At 34.5% G+C, this 14,000-nt stretch overlaps 2 protein-coding genes across 2 annotated transcripts; one reads left to right on the top strand and one right to left on the bottom strand.

The window, feature by feature from the left end:
- Positions 1–521: 521 nt before the first annotated feature.
- Positions 522–5,589, top strand: LOC107897277 (signal recognition particle 54 kDa protein 2). The gene is made up of 9 exons (XM_016822661.2): positions 522–977; positions 1,442–1,541; positions 1,708–1,861; positions 2,901–3,051; positions 3,143–3,291; positions 3,412–3,512; positions 3,622–3,779; positions 4,727–4,841; positions 4,936–5,589. Exons 1-9 carry the CDS (start codon positions 747–749, stop codon positions 5,265–5,267), a joined length of 1,491 nt encoding a protein of 496 aa, XP_016678150.1. The 5' UTR covers positions 522–746; the 3' UTR covers positions 5,268–5,589.
- A 719-nt stretch (positions 5,590–6,308) lies between these two features.
- On the bottom strand, positions 6,309–14,000 carry LOC107897278 (PX domain-containing protein EREX). Its single transcript, XM_016822662.2, has 10 exons — positions 13,584–14,000; positions 12,850–12,960; positions 11,865–11,963; positions 11,625–11,711; positions 11,087–11,195; positions 10,252–10,946; positions 8,684–8,848; positions 8,355–8,597; positions 7,485–7,703; positions 6,309–6,724 (listed from the first exon to the last, which is right to left on the bottom strand). Exons 1-10 carry the CDS (start codon positions 13,824–13,826, stop codon positions 6,434–6,436), a joined length of 2,262 nt encoding a protein of 753 aa, XP_016678151.2. The 5' UTR covers positions 13,827–14,000; the 3' UTR covers positions 6,309–6,433.

The raw sequence follows: 14,000 nt of genomic DNA, 5'->3' as shown, positions 1-14,000 counted from the left end.
AAATACTATATATGAAGGAGGGATATTTTTCCCATCAACAACCCTAAGCATTATCTTCAACACTCTATCTTCCTTATCTTCACAATCTCCTCTACTTTACTCCCTTACTTTTTCGATTTTTTGCTTGTTTAAGTGAACCGGTCTTCTTAACACCATCATTTTTTTTTGTCTCTTTCCTTGTTGAATACTTGTATCAAAAAATTTATAATTAAATTTAGTTTTGCTAATGAAAAAAATGTTTTATATTTAAAATAATAAAACTAACTTACAATTTTTATATAAAAATATTTTTTTAAAAATACTATATAAGAATTATTTATTATTTACTTAAAAGTGAATTTTTCTTAGAAATATTTGTAAATATTATTTTATATTTTAGAAAATAATAATTGAAAATTATAATATAACGTTCATTTTGTCAAAATAAATACATAAATATAAAATTCAAAATAAACATAGAAAAAAAAAAAACCAAATCCGAACTCATCCCTTGGAATAAGAAAAAAAAGCTAAGTAAAGATTGGGTTGGGTGGTCAAAAACCCAGCCCAATATTGAGATATCTCAATCATTACGGTTTCCTCCCCACACTGACTTCACCTCATTTTTGATCTCCCATTTGATACCCTTTCCCTTATATCAGATTTCTCAAAAATTATTTTTCATTTGTTCAGGAAAAACCCTAAATTCTTCAAAACTCTCAAGAACAGAAATCTCATTTGATTTTCTCCAGAAAAGTTTAGCGAAGATGGTGTTAGCACAATTAGGGGGGAGCATCTCCCGGGCTATACAACAGATGAGCAATGCCACGATTATCGATGAGAAGGTTTTAAACGAATGCCTCAATGAAATCACCAGAGCTCTTCTTCAATCCGATGTTCAATTCAAGCTCGTTCGTGATATGCAAACTAATATTAAGAAGATCGTCAATCTTGATGATCTAGCTGCCGGTCATAACAAGCGAAAAATCATCCAACAGGTTTATTTCATTTTCTGAATCTTTTTTTTCCCTTCGAATTGAGAATTTCGGTGGCTTTAAACCACTATTTTGGGTTTTATATTTGAATATTAGTATTTTGAATTATTGTATGGGATTTTGCTAGTAAAAATGTGAATTATTTTATAAATTTTGAGAATTTCCTCTTTTTTCTCCTTTCATTATCTTAGAATGTTTATTAATTCTATGCTAAAATTAATGATGCTAATGAGATTTATTGAAGTTCTGGTTTTTGTTTTTGTTTTTGTCTGCTTTTAATCCAAAATGCTGATAACATTTGACTTAGTGGCTCTCTTCTATTATTTTATTTTATTTTAACGTGAAAACTTCATGTAATTGGGTAACTTTTGATCCAACACTTAACAAAAGAAATTGTCTTGGTTCATGCTTTGATTCTTGTATTAGAGGTATATCTGGTTCTAAAAAGGGTTTGTTTATTGCTATAGGCAATTTTTAATGAACTTTGTAAGATGTTGGATCCTGGGAAGCCGGCTTTCACACCGAAGAAAGGGAAAACGAGTGTTGTGATGTTTGTTGGTTTACAAGGTAAGCTTTGTTGACATCCTCATGTAGGTTGAATTATGTTCCAATTGGTACTGAGGCTGCCTTTGCCCATTGTTGTGAAAGCTTTTGCTGTGTTATGAATGTGTTGGTAAGGCCATATGGAATACTTGAATTTTGAAGTTGATTTTTCTTCGTTAAAAATTTTCAGGGTCTGGAAAAACAACTACATGTACAAAATATGCCTATTATCATCAGAAAAAAGGTTGGAAACCAGCTCTAGTCTGTGCTGATACGTTCAGAGCTGGTGCTTTTGATCAATTGAAGCAGAATGCCACTAAAGCTAAGATTCCATTTTATGGAAGGTACTTTATTCTTTTGTATTCATTGTTGTGGTCAAGGATGCAAATTGCAGCTGTGAATGTGTTTTCGGTCGCATTGCGTTTATCATAGTTATGAATAGAATAAATTCTGGGGTAAACTAGAAAAATAGTCACATATCTTTGTTTAAGTTTACATTTTGGTTACCGATGTTTCAGCTGTAACAATTTGATCACAAATGTTATCAATTGATAACAATTTGGTCACTGGTCCGTTAGTTTCCATTAAGTGGTAGACAGAAATCCTAGCTGGCAATACAGAAGCCATTAAATGGCCTTGTGGAGGCCATGTCATTTCCACATATTTAAGCAATTTGTTTTTTCAAATTTTAAATGATTTTCAATTTTTTTTTTATATTTAAGCAATTTGCACCACTTAATGGCAACTAACAGAGACCAGTGACCAAATTGTTATCAATTGATAACATCTGTGACCAAATTGTTACAACTGAAACATCAGTGACCAAAACGTAAACTTAAATAAAGATATGTGACTATTTTTCTAGTTTACCCTAAATTCTACTGCAGTTAATTGTGGACCTGGTAAATACTGGCCTTGAATATCTATGGTGAAGAGAGCTAAAACTGCAAAATAGGAGCCATAGCATTGCATGTGTCCCCTAATTGTAGTTGCGGATTGAAGTTTAGAATCTAGTTTGATTGTTTGTTTTATATAAAGGTAGTTTTGATTTGAAGTTCTTTAATTCTTAGTCGGGGAAGTAAGGAATAATGTTGACTCTAGGTAATTTTCAACAATAATATGACTTGTGTGCCTAGTTACTGGAATGTCTTTTAAATACATAGAAGGGCATAAGAGGGAAGCATGAAAATACATGCATTCAGCTAGTTTGTTTTTCTGTTTCTTGTATATGTAATGCATGTGTACACATTTCTATGTATTTTGTGCTCATAATGCTTTCTACCATGTTAGATTCAAATGACTGGTTTTCATATATGGTCATGATTACTGCCGTGGGTTTTATCTGCAGAATGTCTTTAATGGTGTTTTCTGCTATTCATGCAGCTACATGGAGTCAGATCCTGTGAAAATTGCTGTGGAAGGTGTTGAGAGGTTTAAGAAAGAAAATTGTGATCTTATAATTGTGGATACCAGTGGGCGCCATAAACAGGAGGCTGCCCTATTTGAGGAAATGCGTCAAGTCTCTGAAGCAACGGTATTGTTCAGATTTTAAATCTTCATTTTGTTTCAGGATAATTGATGCTAATATTCCCTTAATTATTTTTTACTTCTGTTTTATGTTCCAGAAACCAGATCTTGTTATTTTTGTTATGGATAGTAGTATAGGTCAAGCAGCTTTTGATCAAGCTCAAGCATTTAAACAAAGTGTTGCAGTTGGTGCTGTAATTGTCACAAAAATGGATGGTCATGCAAAGGGTGGGGGTGCTCTCAGTGCGTAAGTGTTATGATTGTCTTGCCTTCATTTTTTATGTCCTACTCAAGATAGCATTTGCCTTGCTTCTATTAGGTTGGGTTCTCCTGATTTGTGTGCTTCTTGATTTGTGACTTCTACCAGGGTTGCTGCTACTAAGAGTCCTGTCATATTTATAGGAACTGGAGAGCACATGGATGAGTTTGAAGTGTTTGATGTTAAACCATTTGTAAGCCGCCTTTTAGGTATATATCTCCTTTTCCTGTTATGTATTCTTTTAAATGCAGAAGTCATGGATTTCAAAATGGTGATGATTGTTTGAAACACTGTCTTGGTGATTATCATTCTGAATAGGCATGGGTGACTGGTCTGGATTCATGGACAAAATTCATGAAGTTGTTCCCATGGATCAACAACCTGAGCTTCTCCAAAAGCTTTCAGAAGGGAACTTTACCTTAAGGATTATGTATGAGCAATTTCAAAACATACTCAAAATGGGTCCAATTGGGCAGGTTATTCTTATACCACTCTCTTTGGCTTCCATCTTCTGTTGCCCTTTTGTTTTAGTAAAATTGAAGTTTGGTTATTTTGTGTTAATGGGTGTGCCTTTTAATGATTCTTCTGTATTGCATTTTCAAATGCTCTGATGTATTTGAATGTTAGTTTGGTAGCTTGCACCCCGTCTTAGAATTTGGGAGATATCTACATAATTTCCCATTCTGCAAACTTTTAATTTCTATGTATGTTTGATGTTAGACATTTTTCTAAGTTTTTCCATTTGCTGAAAATTTTTGGTGAAAGTAATTAGTAGATTATAATACTATGTTCTAGAAAGTTTGATAAACAGCCTTCTCAATAGGTGACTTATTAGTTTAAACTACTAAACATTTTGTAGAAGAGAAATAGATATCATAACTTTGGTATCTGGGAGGGGATAAGATTCTTTTAGTATAATCATAATAAATGAGCTTGATGCAAGAGTTGCTTACCCTTGACATAAAAAACTATATCACAGAGTTGGAAATCCCTTAAGTGTTCCCAGATCTTAGTTCCTTCATGGAGAAACTGTTGCCTTGTAATCGATCTGGTATGTACTTTAACGATCCAATGAGCTAAATTGAGAAATGTTCTGGAAATTTTGGTATAAACAAGTTCTGATATTCCTAGCCTGTTTCAAAGTGTTGAGAAAATATCAATCTTGTCGCTGTGAGTTCTCTGGTTTTTCCTGTCATGTAAATACTCCCTGCATTTAGATTGCTTGTTGTATCTACAGATTTCAAGGTTACATGCTTATCACAATGCATCGTCTTTCCTGCTTTGCTTGATTACTAGATTGTTATAAGTATTTAAATCAGGGGTACATAGTGTATGTATAAGCTTTTGGATGGTGATCCACTTTCCCATGACCCTGTCCAATGGTAACTTTATTCTAATTCTTTACATCGGTTGCTGTCTGCAGGTTTTCTCAATGCTTCCAGGATTTAGTGCTGAACTAATGCCAAAAGGTCGTGAAAAAGAAAGCCAGGCAAAGATCAAGCGCTACATGACCATGATGGACTCAATGACGAATGAAGGTGAGTGAATGCTCTGCTTTATTCAATTTCTCAGTACATGTCATGCTGCTGAAGTTTAGGATCATGAGTGTCGTTGATTGTTAATTTGATGCAGAGTTGGATAGCTCAAATCCCAAGCTCATGAATGAATCAAGGATGATGCGAATAGCGCGGGGGTCAGGACGTCATATTCGAGAGGTAATGGAAATGATGGAGGAGTACAAGCGGCTAGCAAAGATATGGAGCAAGATGAAGGGGCTGAAAATTCCAAAGAAGGGTGAAATGAGTGCGTTGTCTCGGAACATGAATGCACAGCACATGAGCAAGGTCCTTCCTCCGCAGATGTTAAAGCAAATTGGGGGTATGGGTGGGTTGCAGAACTTGATGAAGCAAATGGGTTCTACCAAAGACATGATGGGGATGTTTGGAGGTGGTGGGGACAAGTAATGTAATTTTCCACACCCATTCCAAGGCTCTACTTTGGACTGCTAATGCAGGACAGGATTCTCCATGTTGAAGACAAAGAGAAAGAATATATGCATATCCCCAAGTGCAAACTGTGTTTTCCAGCACAGGCATCTATTGTGATTTTGAGATATATAATTTCTTTACTATATTTCAACATTTAGAATTTTAACAGTTCAAATTTCTCCTTTTGTACGCATTTAGATGAACATAGAAGTGTTTGGGACTGAACCTTTTACAAATGAACTATAAATGTAACAGCATGTTTGGTTCGCTGAATGGAATAGAGGATGAATGGAATAGATATTACGATGTTTGGTTGGTTAAATTGTGAATAAGAATTAGATTTCTAGATTGAGTTATGGTTTGTTTAATTGTTAATAAGGAATAGATAAGGCCATGGACGTCTGGATTATATTTTGCTTTTTTATTTAAAAAATAGTTAAATTAGTTTCTACACAATAAATTAAAAAGCAAACAGGTTTTTTTGTTAAAAAATGTCAGTTTTAAACAGTAAAAATGAATAGAATTTTTAATAGTTTAATTTATTTTTTAACCTAACATATAAAGATTAATATACTTTTTAGTAGTTCATAATACTTTTATCATTAAGAAAGTGAATTTAAGCATGTATCCATTTATTTATTTATTTATTTATTTCTACTCTTCAACAATCAAAGAAATGATTTCTAGATGGGAGTTATTTCAGTTGTAGACGCAAGGTTGGCACTTTGCCGTAGAATGACCCGCACTTTCCGCTATGTTATTTTTTTTTCCTACTCGGATAACATGAGGCAAATAAAATTATACTAATGCTCAAAATAAATAAAATGAACTGATATTTGTAATGTTTGGGTATCAAATCAGTAGTCAAGCTTACAAAATTCAATTTAATCAAATTTTTATCTCAATTTATTTTATTTGTATTGATTTATGGATCCACCGATTTTTTACTAATGTATCGGTCACTTCTTATTGATGTAATCATCTTCCCCATTTGTAATGCAAATAAAAGATAAATAATTAAATAATAAAAAAAATTGTAGCTATACGGCAAATGTGCAGTAGTAGTACAGGAATGAGAAGAGTATCTTGAATTCAGAAACAAATATCAATTCACTATTTGTTCTCATCTACAGTTTATATCTTTACAAGAATTTGCTCAGAACAGTTTTCCTCAAATGGGTTTCCTCCTCTTCCTCTACCTCTTCTTCTTCACTATCATCATCATCATCATCATCTTCGTCAGTCTTCACATATGCATTGAGAGCACAACGTACTACCGAGTTCACTTGCTTCCTTAATCTTGCATTATCAACAAACATATCTGTTAGCATCTTCCTCAGCTCGTCATCTATTCTTTTATCACCGTCTTTCATCTTATGGCTCTCTTCCGATCTAACCACCGAATTTTCTACATCTTGTGCAAGGAGCTGTGCCTGTACATAATCAAAGCAGTCAGCTCTCGGAAACTGTTTTATTTTCAACTAATTCTAGGAAGCAGTTACAGAGAAGACTATGCACGTCAACATGCAAACTAATTCGCATAAACGTAGGAATACTAGGCGCCAACTTAGCCGGTGAGAGGATCAGACCAGACAGTTGATCAAAGATTGTCATTGTATCATTTCGGGAATGAGAAGAAGAACATGGTGATTGCACCACAAAACTAACGAAGGAAAACATTACTATTTTTGAAGGACATTCCAAAAGTTATGTTGTTAGATATACAATCCCCATTCCCCACCCTTATTTTCATGAAACATCATTCCACCACATCTTAGGAGTAGATCCAACCCAAAACAAGCTCTTCTTTTTCTAGTTTGAAAGTTAAATGGTTCCTTTAAGCCCTAATCCCACACCTATAACCTAGAAATTCTCTTCTATTGAGCTTTGGCTATATTCTATAAAGCAAGAATTGACAACAATAAAAAGGGGGCAGCTACTGGTTTAATTGCTTCAAACAATATCTGGTGTAAAAACATATATATCACTACCATAAAACAATATACGGATAAGAGGGATGCATGGACACATACACCCACGCTAGTTAGAAAGCAGTTTTGTAACTATCATGATAAGCTACAATTTCCAAACCTTGAATAAACAGCCACTCCAAATGCCAAAACTTTCAGAGAGAAAGGGTTTCAACAGTATGTAAAAAAAGTTCATAACTCTAAGTTCAGGCACAAAGGATACCTCAGCAAGAAGGAGACCAATTCGATTATCAGAAGTTGTTAAGAGATCCAGAGCATCAGATGGAGATGAAGTATCAACATTCAACTTATCCTCTTCCTCACTGAGGAAATTAACACTGCATTCTTGGAGCCGATCCCAGAGAAGATTGCACTCGTGAAGCAGTTTAGTGTTTGCAGCATTGGCATGCTCCATCCTTTTCTTTTCCTTCTGCATAATCCTCTGAAAAATGCACATGGAACAACAGAATGAGATGTTTCTTACTTAGAATGACTTTACCATAAGGCTCAAAAGTAGGGAATAAACCACTGAAACAACCAATTGAGGTGTCCATGGGCCAGGCAAGGCCAATCCTATTGGAAAGGAAAATCCTTGCCCAAGTCCTGATCCAATGTGTAAGGCCTCAAAGGCCCTTTTTACTTTTAATGTTAAAAATATATTTAGACATTTTAAGATTAAAATTAGGTCAAAAGTATTACTTAGAAAAAGAAACCCAGGCTTCGCTGGGCCAAAAATAAAAACCTTGTCCAAGGCCTGGCCCTTGGACAAGATATACAACCAATTTATCTGACCCAAAAGTAACGAGGAAGATGTTACAAATAGTCAGGGAAAAACCCCCCTTGCTTTTTGCTTAAAACAAAGGACAATCAAAGAGAAGTGAATCAAGAACATCAAAAATTGATGGAAGGAGCTAGATACGTAATGCACAATGATTCCTTTGAAGCTAGTTGATTCAATAGATTTTATATATATAAATAAAATAGTGGCTCCTTTCATAATTTACTATTATTCCACAAGAAAAAGGTAAAAAGAAAACAGATATAGTATTGCTGTATTGGTATAATTTTTGTGAAGAAAAAGATGATAGATTACCTCCAATTCTAGTTTTTCTTTCATCACACGGCTAAATTCTTGCTTCAATTCAGATTGAGAGCTTCGAAGAGATTTCACCTCCTTAACAAGGAGCTTTACATCTGCTTTTGATTTCACCTCTAACTCCTCGTGATGTTTTTGCAAGTCTGCAAGCTGTTCTCTAGCAACATCCAACTCTTGCAGCAACGTTTTGCTCTCCTTCATCAATAATAACTTTGCTGACTCAATGTGTGCCTTCTCATCCTGGAACATTTTTGCCCTTATTAAAGATTTTCATAATTGAGTAGAACTGTTCTAATAAAAAAAATGTTAATAACAGAAGAAGAAACCTGTTCCTTCTTTAACTTCAATTCCATTTCTAAACACTGTTTCCGAAGCAACTCCATATCCCACTGCATTTGGGTAAATCTTTCTCTTTCAAGCAAAACAGCTTGTTGCATGTTTTCATCACAATTCTCTCTAGTGGTTTCAAGTTCCACTTCCAAATCCTTAACCTACATGAGAAAATGAAATCAAGTCAGTCATCTCATGCCTAATCAAATTATAATTAAGCTTCATTAAGTACGTTAAGACAATTCTTTTTCTAGCTACAGAAAGTATGAACCTAATACAAGAAGAATGGAGGGAAAAAATTCATGTACAACCTCACTGGTTCAAGCTCAATATCCACACCATTAATACCATTATCATATAACCATAAACAAGAGCATCCTAGTTCACAAGACACTGAGACTGAAGCTATAATGAAAGGTTTTCCAAGTAACCATTTCCCGGTCCTAAGAGATCATATAGCAGTTAAATTGCATTACTAAGTCTATAAATATGAGAAATAAATTCAGCTTGATGTTTGGTTTATAAGGAATCCAATTTGAATCTTCTAATCCTCATCAATATCAGTATACCATCAGGCTAATTAAACACAGCAACTAGTTAGTTTTCAAGCCTTCAAACTCCATTATGATTTGTAATGACTGCCCATAAAAAGGTTCAACAATTTGTCTGTGCAGCTTTTTTTTTGAAATTATTCTGTCAGAAATGTCCTACATTTCAGACAAGCAATGTTCACCGAATTAGCTTCCTCTTACATTTAAGGAATTATTAATTGGACAATGCTAAAATATCCCCTATATTATGTTTTAGAATGGCAAGAGAGTGTTCTTCCAGACATGCATGCCCTTGCAAAAAATAATATATAAAACAAAAGTACTTAAGTTGTTTTTGGCTAGTAGGAAGTTGTCTAGTAGAACAAGTGATGTTCTGCAAAAAGCAATATAATGATATCTTACACTTCTAGTATTTCCACACCACACGTTATCTTTCAAAAAAATCATCAAAATCTAACACATACTAGTTTTGGAAGTGTGAACACAAACCCAAAGTCCAAAAACATAATGGATTTGCCTAACCAGTTAAGTACCAAATAATGTCAAGATCACAGATCATAAAAGCTGACCATCTCTTCCTTTTATATATTGTTTGGACAAACATCATAGACTCCAGAAGAAAATTTATTTAAACATCTTGAGAAGGTAAGGATCAGATTGTTGCATATTTAATATGAGAAAATCCAAGTTCAAAGTAATAAGAAGCAATTTGAAGGTCCATAGTCTTTTTCAGCCTTTTGGCAATTGAGAGGAAAAAAATTAATATCATTGAGAGCTTTAAAGGTTCTCAGGCAATTTAAGATCTACAAACTAAAAGAAAAAATAACTCTTATCAAAGAAAATAGAAGATCAGGAAATGTAATAAGTTGGCATGAAGTCATAATGCCGATATAAAAGCAAATATACCAGAGCATGAAGAACGAATGAGTAATACCGATTTCTTCATCAACACAATCATGGAAATAGAAATTGCATTAAAAGGGCTTCTACATCCCAACTATAGTTGAGAATACCTTTGTTACAAGGAACTGTCTAACTGCAACTTCTTGATTCAACCTTGATATAAGATCTTCCATGTCTGTATTTGCTGTAGCTAGTCTCCTCTGCAGCGTATTAAGAACCCTTTTTAATTTATGACGCTCATCTGATAGAAAAAGGATAAGCAGATCTTTATGGAATTGTAAGTGGGGGCTAAGAGAATCCAAGGTTCTAGAAGCTTCAGCACTTTCAGGCAAGTCATGTAACCCATCACCAAACAAACTAGCTATTCCCAAGTTTGATATTTCACTTGCTCGGACTGAACTTAAATCACTTCCAATGCTTTCTATTGACAATCTTCGAACATGGCCATCCATTTTGCCATGATCCGGTTCAGGCAAGTGCTCTGCTCCATCTCCACGAAGAAATCTCCTGTCAGTATTATTTTCGGTAACTTTATCTCCTGCAATGTCACTTTCAAGTCCAGAATGCACTTTTTTCTTCATACTTTTCTTTAAGGGTTCAATCAAATTGGGTTCCAAAATTGAATGTTCCATGGAAGGACCAGCAGAACCATCTTTTCCCTGCCTTGGAGTTCCAAGCTCAGATATCTCAGAAGAAGCATTATCAAGATCAGATGCATTATCAATATCCAAGTAGTTCTTGGACAGAAATAAAGGAGCCACACTACCAACAGAAGAAACAGCATCAGGTTGATTGTTGTCAAATGCTGTAACAAGACAAAACATTTAGATCATGAAGCATAACTTCATGTGAATTTATAGTCTAATCCTAACTACAAATAAGGCTGCAGATAAAGACGTAAAAACATGTTCATCCATTTACAAGGGGCATCAAGGTAACACCTACAAGACCTCGCAGCAGCTTCCAGCTCAAGAAATGTTGCCACTGAAACACTTCTGGAAATATCAATATCTGATAAAAGTTTTTCCATCCAATCCTCCAAAGAACACCTTCTCTGCAATAAGCTAACCATTTAGAGAATGTTATTATTCCTATTATATCTAAATAAGCTAAGCTGATTTCAGGCATTACCAAAAGGAGAATGAACACCATTTAATGTTGAAAAAATAACACAAATACATGACCAATTTTCAGATTGCCAATACATAATGAGAAAAGGGTTAAAGCTGTGCATAATACACTACTCAAAATTCACTGGCTCACAAGCACAACCAATAACACAAGAATTGTCAGTTGCTCTTTCCTGGATTGTTAAGGGACTAAAGCATGTATACATAGAAAAATTAGATAAACCTTTAAACTTTTAGACTGCCTAACATGATTAATTTTTCCAGCACTGTTTGCTCAGGATAACACATAGTGATCTACAATTATAAAGATCCAATTGCCGTGAAGGAAAATAAACAAACATCTTTTAGCTTACCTCCTCCAACAGTGTTCTGTTTTTTACCCTCAAAATTCTCTTTGGAGGAGCTGGAGGCAGATTTTTCTTGGGAAATATCTTCTTAAGCTGCGAAAACAGAGGGAAAAATGAGAAATGCAATAAACAAATTTTAAAAATGAAGCAAAATATGGCATATGAGAACATTATGGCCGAAAGAGCATGAGATACAAAGAAGATAGTAAACTTTCTCAGATGATAAAATTAGGTACAAAAACGTACTTCAGATAGTAGCTTCAAGAAATCACTAAATCTTCGTAATATTTCCCGGGTGGTAGTGACGCCTTCTGGTGATTGAATGCCAACTTGAACCCGGTAAAACTGTCATCAATGAATGTTAAATACAAAACAGTTGAAGAAACTAGTCCATAACTAGAACTTAACAATCATGAGAAATGAGGAGAAAAATCACCAATAGAGTAAGAAAAGAATCTCTAAAGGAAATACATACAGATAATAACATGCAAAAGGGAAAAAAAATCATTAACTCATCATGTTTGTAATGTATATGACCAAGATTTAAAACAAAATATGCATACCCAGTATATCAAGAGAACTTTCTACTATTTCATTTCCTTCTTTTGTCAATTACATTTTTGATTTTGATGCTTGTGCCTAGGAGCTACTTCGATCATGCAATTTTATTATAGTAGTCTTATTGATTAATTACTAGACATATGGATGGATAGCTAGGAATACAAGTTATCTTTAGAGTTTTAATCTAGGGTTATTTTGCTATTTGCAATTATCTTTTTTTTTCTAATTAATAGACTTTAGGAACTCGAGGTTTATCTAACCCTAAGTTTTTCCAAAAGTTCGAACTTCTATCTTACTTGTTTCTCATCCTTATTTCTATTGATTTGCTATTGTTTTTTCCCTCACCAGACCAGGTTGTCCCAAACCCTGAAGTGGCTGCAGTACTAATGCATTCCCATTGGCCAATGGCCTAGTGAGCATCACCTAACGCCTTCGAATACCATAGCATTCCTATGTACATACTTCATAAACCTGACTTCAATCCCTTTCAAATACTCTCTATATTGCATCACTCTCATCTTAAGCATGCTTTTCTTGCTAAACATCTTTTTAGTGTACCATGAGCAGTAACATATAGCAATATGGCTAGATGAAAAGAACAAATTTCATTGAAAATGACAACTTTGATCTAATTAAAAAGATAAATTCTTCTAAGAAAATTAAGCAGTACCACGACAATATCTGAACCTCCAGATGTTGGCAGAATAATCCAAGAAGGAATTGTAACACAGTAACTCCACCCTGTCTGAGGATTGTGAGGCCAAACAGTGTCCCGCCCATCCTGCAATGAAACTCAAATTAAAGAATGATATTGGTGAAGATGAATCAAATTTCCGAAAGGAAAATGCCACAAATAAATAGAACTTTACATAAACTAAGGTTAATGACATGCTACATAGCAGCTAAATAGCCTGTACCTAATCAATGATAACAATGATTTGGAAAAGATTCAGGCAGCATAATATGCAATGTTACGAGGAAGCAAACAGAAAATCATTTTCTTAGCCAGTCACAATGGTATCGTGATTCACGTCGTTCATTGGAACTTAACAATTAACTTAGGGAAAAAAATTATATGACAATCTGTAAAACAGACAAAAAAAAATACTCTAGCGCATCAATCTTCCATGTTCATGAATCTAAGCATAAAGAAAAAGGACATTCCTATAGCAAGCAGCTCAACTTGTTCATAATTCCACTTTTTATGTAAGATTAACAATTAAATAAAAAAGAAAGGAGGGGAAGGGGATAGCGAAGCCCGCCATGGGTAATCTCTTGAACTGATTCAAACTTGAACTTTTAACTCAAATTAATTCAAAATTTAATCTCAAAAAAAAAACCTTAGCATTTGAAACAACAAAAATCACTTAAAACGAGAAATGAAATGAAGAAAAGAGGAAATACCCATCTGCGAGGAGGTAAAGACCAATCCATCCCCAAAGGCAACGGCGAGGTCCGGTCATGGCGGTGCTTTGGTGGACTCCTAGGAGTAGCGGTGGAAGTTGGTTTATTTCCAGCATCAACATCATCAGAATCACTGGGAGGTGTAGTGATAAAGGAAGCGAAAGATGAAGGGTGATCGATGATAGGATTATCAGAGAAGTTGGTGAAATCAAATAAAGAGAGATCGTGAGCGTATAGATTCATGGTTTTGGGATTTAGTTTATAGAAAGTGGAGTTGGGATTCCGAGGCTATATCTTCCCCTTTTGCCGCACCTTTACGATTCAGGGATTGGAAGAGATAGAAACATTTGGGACCTTTTCTTTATTATTTTGATTAGTCCAAAAAGTCTCAACTAATTGTCTTGCCAAATTTTGACC

Source organism: Gossypium hirsutum, chromosome A10 (genome assembly GCF_007990345.1).
Source record: "Gossypium hirsutum isolate 1008001.06 chromosome A10, Gossypium_hirsutum_v2.1, whole genome shotgun sequence".
Classification (NCBI taxonomy): Eukaryota; Viridiplantae; Streptophyta; class Magnoliopsida; order Malvales; family Malvaceae; genus Gossypium; species Gossypium hirsutum.
The sequence above is the reverse complement of the archived record's forward strand: the minus strand, read 5'-3'. Positions and strand labels throughout refer to the sequence as shown.

Excerpts from the sequence above, each read along its gene's own strand:
- LOC107897277 (XM_016822661.2), top strand. The coding sequence starts at position 747 with ATGGTGTTAGCACAATTAGGGGGGAGCATCTCCCGGGCTATACAACAG. Across the intron at positions 978-1,441 it reads AGCGAAAAATCATCCAACAG|GCAATTTTTAATGAACTTTG; the intron begins GTTTATTTCATT and ends TTATTGCTATAG. Across the intron at positions 3,292-3,411 it reads GGTGGGGGTGCTCTCAGTGC|GGTTGCTGCTACTAAGAGTC; the intron begins GTAAGTGTTATG and ends GACTTCTACCAG.
- LOC107897278 (XM_016822662.2), bottom strand. The coding sequence starts at position 13,826 with ATGAATCTATACGCTCACGATCTCTCTTTATTTGATTTCACCAACTTC. Across the intron at positions 11,964-12,849 it reads GAGGTTCAGATATTGTCGTG|TTTTACCGGGTTCAAGTTGG; the intron begins GTACTGCTTAAT and ends CATTGATGACAG. Across the intron at positions 11,712-11,864 it reads TCTTGAAGCTACTATCTGAA|CTTAAGAAGATATTTCCCAA; the intron begins GTACGTTTTTGT and ends CTGTTTTCGCAG.